General features: G+C 34.9%; 1 protein-coding gene across 1 annotated transcript in view; it reads left to right on the forward strand.

Moving 5' to 3' along the window:
• The window catches only part of LOC107603086 (protein FAM184A-like), an 83,633-nt gene that overhangs the window by 46,474 nt on the left and 27,769 nt on the right, over nt 1-9,390 (forward strand). The window contains exons 8-9 of the mRNA XM_016295786.1: nt 4,233-4,417; nt 7,601-7,747. Coding sequence (XP_016151272.1) covers nt 4,233-4,417; nt 7,601-7,747 — 332 coding nt within the window. The remainder of the gene's footprint in view (nt 1-4,232; nt 4,418-7,600; nt 7,748-9,390) is intronic.

The raw sequence follows: 9,390 nt of genomic DNA on the forward strand, positions 1-9,390 counted from the left end.
TTCAGCCTCTCTCAGGGCTTTCTGGGTACAATGCCCAGGAGAGCAGAGCTCCACACATGCTCCCAGACACCTGCTAATCAGCCTCCTCTCATCTGTCTGCATGTCTCCTGGCCTGGGCCAACATTAATGATGCTTATATTATCCTACGCATTGAAGTACTCCTCCAGGGAAACATTTATAGGTGTCTCGGTCTTTGATGGAAAAGGTCAGAGATGTTAACTTCAGCCCTCGCAAATTATACCCTTTCTGCTTCAGGCATAAGAGCTGAAAGATTTCAGCACGCTAGAACGAGCGCTGGACTTTTAAAGCCGCGTTTCTTCAGGAAAGGGCCACCTGCTGATGTCAGATGACAGTTCCTGTAGGTTTAGCTCTGTCGTGACAGGTGGACGGCTGATGTGACATTCGCTGAAGGTCTCTCTGTGGTGAGCGGTTTCGATGACCAGGGCTTCAAGAGTTATTTTGACCTGATGCTCGGGCTGCTGTTGAACACGCAAACATTGTGTGAGTGTGTGTGTGTTCTAAGTCTTCAATCAATTATTCAGCTGAAGTTGGTTTCATATGCAGTCAGATTATGCAACGATACCCTGCCATTATCCAGGTGTTTCGACCTCACTCCAGGCAAAAGTAGCCGTTCATGAATAAAAGATACAAATCTAAATTTGAGCATTACAGAAGAAGCTGGTTGTTCCCATAGTGAAAAAGCATATGTGTGACCACAAAACTAGTCATAAGGGTCAATATTTCTGAAATCATATGAAAGCGGAATAAATAAGCTTTCCATTGATGTATGGTTTGTTAAGATAGGACAATATTTGGCTGAGATACAACTATTTGAATATCTGGAATCTGAGGGTGCAAAAAAATCAAAATATTGAGAAAATCGCCTTTAAAGTTGTCTAAATGAAGTTCTTAGCAATGCATATTACCAAACAAAAATGAAGTTTTGCTATATTTACGCTTGGAATTTTACAAAATATCTACTTGGAACATGATCTTTACTTAATATCCTAATGATTTTTGGCATAAAAGAAAAATGTATAATTTTGACCCATACAATGTATTTTTGGCTATTGCTACAAATATACCCGTGCGACTTATGACTGGTTTTGTGGTCCAGGGTCACATATTGCAGTTGCAGTTTGGTTTTGTTGCTTATGTTAAAGCAGAAACACATTTTGGTAGCCGCCTGTGAATAACATGTTTTTAACATGTTGCTATGCAGTTGCTAGAATGTTATGTGGCCGACTGCTTAGACTAGTCTTAAAAGTTAGTCATCGTTCAAGACTGGCCATAACTTTTTTAATTCAGTTACATAAAAAAATATATTGATCAAATTTGAAATCGAAAAGACTGATTCCCACTTGGTTAACTGTTAGGTAATCAAACTAGTTCTTAAGATACAATCTTACCATAGTGACTATATTTACCCCTTGACGGTTGCTAGTTAGTTACTTACTTATCCAATTGAAAAGAGTCCACCCTCAAGTCTAGATATTGTTTGGACCCCATGAAATCTGTATTCATTTGATTTGTTCTTATGTTTTATCATAAAACACACAACCGGCAGTTGTGGTTGCCAGGGCTTCACTACAAAAATGTGGTTGCAACATTTCAGGGTTCACAGAATCAACTTAAATTTACAGTAAAAACCTGTATTCCATTAACTGATGTTAATGTGAATATACCATCTGTTTTTATAATGCACTGACAACAACCACTTCAAAAACACAGGTGAAAGCCACAAAGCCACAAAATGAATCCACGTTCATCAAAAGTAGCTTTTCCATGAGCTGAGGTAAATACTAATAGATATAAAGTACGAAAGTACGAAACACTATCATGGTAACATACAAGACGTGAAAATAATGCAATAAACATTAATTTAGCAAAAAATAAATAAAAAACTTGTGCATAACTGATAAAAAAAAACTAAGAAACATAGTTATTTGAATTAGAAAAATGTTAAAAGTCTCGCACGAAATTCTGAGAATTTTTCGATGTAAATGATAAGATGACGTTCTTTTTCACTTTCAAAATGTATTTTACTGTAAAATTACATGAAATGTCTTGTTAGGTCTATTAAAGATTTCCACTGTATATAGTAAGGGACTTTACTGTTAACCATTTAACCAAAGCATTGTTACAGTCTTTTACCAATAAAATGACAATAAAATTACAGTGCAGCTTAAAAAAAATCCAAGTCTGACTACAAATATATAGTCAGTGTGGAAGTGAGAAGCAGGCCGCTGTGTGCTCCGGTGTTCTGCTGGAGGCACACTCTTGAGTTGTGTAAATGAAAATGTCACAGGCAGACCCCTGACAGCTCTGCTCCAGCACATTAACATCACACATACATCCAGTGAACGGTCAGGGAATAAAGACCATTTTGTTTTTCCTCAACACACACCTGAGTCCAAGCACATGAGTGTTACAGACTCGTCATTCATGAGCTTACTGAGATAATGCAACAGCAGGAAGAGCAGATGTTTTCTTGACATACTGTTGATATACAGAAGGCTCAGCTACTTTCTTTTAGGGGCCAGATTGTCCATATCTTAGCACACATAACATGTTCAAACGTATTCTTAAAATATACCCCAAAAAAAGCCAGTTCAGCCAGTCTTTCAGCCCATACAGAAATGATAATTACCTTGATAATTATATATGGAAAGGTATGGCTACTTTATTGCATTTGATTCTATAACTATGCTGTTTATAAACCCTCAAAGACCGAGACAGCCGCCCGCGGCTAAAAATAATTAACTGATGTTAATGTGAATATACCATCTGTTTTTATAATGCACTGACAACAACCACTTCAAAAACACAGGTGGTGATGAGAAAGCCACAAAATGAATCCACGTTCATCAAAAGTAGCTTTTCCATGAGCTGAGGTAAATACTAATAGATATAAGGTACAAAAGTACGAAACACTATCATGGTAACATACAAGACGTGAAAATAATGCAATAAACATTAATTTAGCAAAAAATAAATAAAAAACTTGTGCATAACTGATAAAAAAAAACTAAGAAACATAGTTATTTGAATTAGAAAAATGTTAAAAGTCTCGCACGAAATTCTGAGAATTTTTCGATGTAAATGATAAGATGACGTTCTTTTTCACTTTCAAAATGTATTTTACTGTAAAATTACATGAAATGTCTTGTTAGGTCTATTAAAGATTTCCACTGTATATAGTAAGGGACTTTACTGTTAACCATTTAACCAAAGCATTGTTACAGTCTTTTACCAATAAAATGACAATAAAATTACAGTGCAGCTTAAAAAAAATCCAAGTCTGACTACAAATATATAGTCAGTGTGGAAGTGAGAAGCAGGCCGCTGTGTGCTCCGGTGTTCTGCTGGAGGCACACTCTTGAGTTGTGTAAATGAAAATGTCACAGGCAGACCCCTGACAGCTCTGCTCCAGCACATTAACATCACACATACATCCAGTGAACGGTCAGGGAATAAAGACCATTTTGTTTTTCCTCAACACACACTTGAGTCCAAGCACATGAGTGTTACAGACTCGTCATTCATGAGCTTACTGAGATAATGCAACAGCAGGAAGAGCAGATGTTTTCTTGACATACTGTTGATATACAGAAGGCTCAGCTACTTTCTTTTAGGGGCCAGATTGTCCATATCTTAGCACACATAACATGTTCAAACGTATTTTTAAAATATACCCAAAAAAAAGCCAGTTCAGCCAGTCTTTCAGCCCATACAGAAATGATAATTACCTTGATAATTATATATGGAAAGGTATGGCTACTTTATGGCATTTGATTCTATAACTATGCTGTTTAAACCCTCAAAGACCGAGACAGCCGCCCGCGGCTAAAAATAACTATTGTTCTTAAATGTTTAATAACTTTTGAACCGCCAATCCTATCTGAATGCTTTAAAAAGTGTCGTAAAGCAGAGATTCTCTCTTTTCATTTGTCTTATTTGGATATTCAGAGACTCCGTAGCGTATGTGATTGTCATCACATTTTGACAACATCGATTAGTCAGAAGAAACCAATGCATTTCGTCCTCTGAGCCAAACAGGTACAATTGTTGATGCTTAGTCCCACCCCCGTGCCCAGATTGGTTCAAACTGTCACATAATCAACCAATAAACATAGGTTTTGATCTTTTAAACCATTGTTTAACAAGTTTCTTTGGAAATCGAAAACAAACACACAATAACTCGGTTTACCCTGCGTTCTCGTGTGTTGCAGGAACGTGAGCTTCTGAGTCGCATCTCAGATCTGCAGGAGGAGGTCAGTCGCAGGAAGAAGCACATTGCCAATCTGGACCACGAGATTCACACCCTGAACGAGAACATCAGCACTTTGACCAAGGAGCTGGAACTCAAGGGCAAAGAGGTTTTGAAGATCCGTAGCGAGGCCAATCAGCAGATCAGGTGAGTCTTGGATTGGAGATTGTGAAGTGTTCTTGCATTTAGGCAGTGTAACAAAGTTATTTTTACTTCTTAAGTACTTCATCTGAGTATTTTTATTTTGGGAAACTTTTACTTCAGTACATCCAAAGCAAAACATTATACTTTTTACTTCACCGCTTTTTAAAAATAACGTATCGTTCCTCTTTATATTGAACTTTTTTAAAATAGTGTTTGTCTTAATAGCATAGCATTCATCTTAATAAGTGTTTCTCATAGCATTCCTCTTAAAATGTCAACACATTTTGCCCCTTGTGATGTCAGTGTTGTATTTTTATACTACTCGTCACCTCATGTTTACACAGATATATATTTTTTTTCATTTTTAAAATACTGGTATGTTATATTATTTCACTTATTTGCACACTTTAATTATCAGTAACTGCATTAGTAATGGATATTCTAGTAATAATTTTGTTAATGAATGTTGAAAAAGGGGGAATAGAGTTGACTAAAACTAAATCTGAAAGTAAAATTAAAACCATAAAACATTTAAATAAAACAATTACTTCAAATAAAATAAATGCTAACTGAAACAAAATGAAAGAAAAATCTTTTTATTTCAGCTAGTTGCCAGTGCAGCATTTCTCGTTTTAATTTACTTAACTAAAACTAAAACTGAAATAAAACCTAATAAAAAATCTTCTAAAATGACAAAAGCACACAACAAAATGACTAAAACTTTCACTAAAACTAAAATGAAAAATCTGAAAATATTAATAAAATATAATAAAAACTATAATAGTATCTCAATGATACTAAAATAACATTGCTTATTTGCAGATCAATACATTAATTGTCTGCACTAATCTTTCTTATTAGTGCTGATTAATGACTAGTCTGACTAGTGCTGGCTAGAATAAATAATAAACATGATCGATAAAATACGTTTTACTTTATACAAAATCAAGTACTTTTGTACTTTAACTCAAGTGAAATAAAATTTGGGTACTTGCACTTTTACTGGAGTAATATTTTATTTTGTACTCGATTTGTGTATGTCATCTACCACTGCATTTAGGAAACAGTGAGTAAACTCGTTGCAAAATGAGAACATTTCACCTCGCCTGCATGCATGGGGTTGCATGAGGTCATCCTTGTTCAGTAGAGAACATCTGCAGTCCTTAAACAACCTCTAATGTGACATTCTCCTCTGGTTTTATGTGGCAGGAGTCATTGGTGAGGATGAAAGAGATGGAAATTAAATTATTTTCAAGCAGAATGGGGTTTCAAGTGGAACAAAATTAAGAATAAAAGAAAAAAGGGCACCATGTTCTTGCCTAGAAAGTCCTATCAGGATTTGTCTGTCATTTTGCCCACAGTCATCTTGCTGCTGTCTGGCTCTTTTGGATGGTGTTGTGTGTCTTTTGTAGTAGTTTAAAGAAAAGAAAACAGACTGTTAAAAAGGGAAATCAATCGGATTAGAAAACCCAAACTCATTATATTTTTTGATATTAATATTTCACCCTTGTATTAATAAGTAAAAAAGCCATACAGTACATAGTGGCTGTTTTGAGATAATGTGATTGTTTAGCAACACACATCATAATGCAAGACGGGTGCTGATCTCATTTCACTTTCAATTATGTAACACTGACATATCCAGGTCCTGAGATAAAAGCGGCAAATAAATTGCATCGCCATTCCCCAGGGGTGTATCATTTACAGAGAGGAGATCCTGCTTTATTGCTCTTTATGTGAAGCCATCACAGCATGTGGCTGAATTGTGTTTCAGATAAAAGCCATATAGCATAGATATTGCAGTATGGAAAATGAACACGTCCTAACTAAAAATCTATAGTATGTTGCCGGAAGTGTGTTGTCTTTTGAAAACAGCACAACTCTTGTAACGCAACGCTTTGTGAATGTTATTTATGCACTAATAGATCACAACAGTGACCGCACTTTTTGTATAGCGGCCCTGCTTACATATTTCTTATTCATTTTCTCCATAGAGACTTCAAAGCATTCTTTAATAAAGAGCTCTAAGCCATGAATCAAACTAACCAGCTCTGAGCTGAATGACAACATTACAAGTTTTGAAAAAATTAAATGTTTGAAAATACAAAAAAGACAGTGTAGTTTATTTTCTGAGGGAATGGGTTATACTGCAAAATATATTTTCTCAAACTAGTCCTCCAAACAGTTGTAAACACTGTTTAAAAATACATTTGTCTAAGCTTTGTATTCATAGAACATATCTTAAGTATATTTTCTTACCCCAGTGGCAAATAGTTTTTTGTTTGTTTGTTTGTTTTGTTTTAATCATAAATGTAACACAGTTGAGTGAGATTTTTTTTTCATAAAACAAGAAGAAAGAATATATGTATAGGTTAGGAAAAATAATTTAAGATTTTTACATTTTACAATACTTTTATTCAGCAATGATGCATTAAATTGATCAAAAGTGACAGTTGTTTGGAACTTTCTGTTCATCAAAGCATCCTGAAAAAATGCATCATGCTTTCCACAAAAATGTTTTTTTTAACATTTATTCTGTAATATTGACAATAAGAAATGTTTGAGCATCAGCATATTAGAATGATTTCTGAAGGATCATGTGACACTGAAGACTGAAAATTCAGCTGTGCATCACAGGAATAAATTACATTTTAAATTATATTGAAATTGGAAAAATTTAAATTATATTATTTCAAAATATTACTGTTTTTACTGTATTTTCAATCTAATAAATGCAGCCTTGGTGAGCAAGCAAGACTTCTTTCAAAAACAATAATATGAAATCTTTTGAATGGTGGTGCAGATAAATAATAATATATATATATATATATACAGTGGGGGAAACAAGTATTTAGTCTATATATATATATATTTATGCATGCATGCATGCATGCATGTATATTCATCCTGTGAACCAGTATGAATCTCAATCTAAACAATTTAATGAATCAAAACTATTGATTACATTTCCCGGTTTAGAAGTATAACATACAATATATTTAAAATACAACATAATATATGCAAAGATCATTTTGTATCACATATGTTTCAATTATTTCCATCTCAAAATCTATTTCTCTGTTTATGAAATATCCTTCAAGCCTACAGCTGTAGTGCTGTGGGGTTACAGAGAGCTTTGCAGAGTCATTGAGAGTGACGTGTGCGTGTGTGTGTTTGTATTCACAGAGCTCATGAGCAGGACCTGTTTAAGAAACACGAGCGTGAGATGGCCGAGCTGAATGCTCTCCACCACAGAGAAGCACAAAACATGCTGTCAGACTTCAACAAGGCCCAGGAACTGCTGAAGGACAAGATCTCCGCCCTGCAGATCCTGTGAGTCCGTATGCAATATACAGTAGGGCTGGGTAAAAAATATTGATATCTCGATATTAATCGATTATCATTTATCCCAAGAATCGATTAGTCTAGCCTGTTTTCAGTTATTGGAGGGAACATTGAAGGGCACTTCCCATCTAATAAATCACAATAAGCATTGTGCTTTGGTACTTTTAATATGAAACAAAGTCTCAGATTTCACATTATGTCCATTGTATTGCAGTATTCAAACAATAAATGCTGTTTTGGCGCTGTTTAATGTGGAGTGACAAATCGCTGTAGCGCCTCAGTTCATCTAATCATCTCCTCCACATTAATACCAACTTCAGCACAAAATAAACATGACTAAACGTCCGAAGGTAAGTTAAAAGAAAGAGTACATCTTTACAATCCGTATCCTGTCTCATGTAATCGCTCAATCAGTGTTTCAGCCGCACAAAGATGTCAATATAACGGCTTGTAAACAATGTCACATAATGTCACATTTTCATCAGAAAAACATATTCGGTGACCATAAACTCATTAGTCAGATAGAAAAATAAACTGTAGAGGGGGCATTTTGCTAAATATATGCACCATATAACATATTCATTATAAATGTTACTGTTCTTCAATGTTTCATTTATGTTTGAATAAATCCAAGTTTTTATGACAGACACCATTATGTTTATATTTGAAAAAACGAATTGAAGTAGAAATATTATTATGTAATTGTAACTTTATTATTTTAAAAACTTCATTAAGTGTAATTTTAACAAATAAGTCAATTTTAACCTTCAATTTTACCCCTGTTTCACACATACTGCAGTTCGTTTATATATTAAAGGTGCAATAAGTGATTGTCTTCAGAAACATTTTTTGTTATGCTGGTTGAAAGTCTCTTCACATCCCGATAGCAATCATTAAGTTAAGTGGTCTAAATGTATTTGTCTGAATTTATATATTCTGTGTTTATATATTCTCGTTCCGAGCATTTTAATATGCTTTCCTACCTGCCTGTCAATGTATGTATTAGCATACCTCTGCGCACCGGGTTCGCGCAGACAGGATACGTCATCAGCGCGTTTACGCACGCTGTGCAGACAGAGCGAGAATGGCAGACAAACATCAACAACCCAATCTTCCTTCCTGGTATTGTAGTACTTTTAAAGATTTCTCACCGGTGAATGACACGTGATGTAGCCCAGCGGTTAATCCAGTCCTTGCGCCAGCTCGTTAGAAGTGAGCTACATGCATGAACTGTGTTCCGATCGATATGATCCCTACACAGTGTTCATTGCTCCCTCCTCCCTGAGCAGGGGAAATTCGTGAATAATATGAAATAACAGGAAATATGAATAATTAACCATAACTAGTTATAATTAATTATTCATATTTTAGATCCGCTGTAGATATTTAGCTGACCTCTTAGGGTCAACTGTCTTGTCAATTCTAAGAACGTTAGTTTCCTGGTTAAGGGAAATAACTTTCTTACTGTACAATTCTACAAAAGCTTGTAGCATAAATCTGCATGATTAAGTGACTCCAGTTATAAGCAAACAATGAACCACGTCAAGTGTGATACAAGTAAGGTTTTATTAACTACATAAACACTTAAACTAGTCTAACATACTACATAAACACATAAACTGGTCTAACAT

Source organism: Sinocyclocheilus grahami, unplaced genomic scaffold (genome assembly GCF_001515645.1).
Source record: "Sinocyclocheilus grahami isolate Dianchi unplaced genomic scaffold, SAMN03320097.WGS_v1.1 scaffold340.1, whole genome shotgun sequence".
NCBI lineage: Eukaryota > Metazoa > Chordata > Actinopteri > Cypriniformes > Cyprinidae > Sinocyclocheilus > Sinocyclocheilus grahami.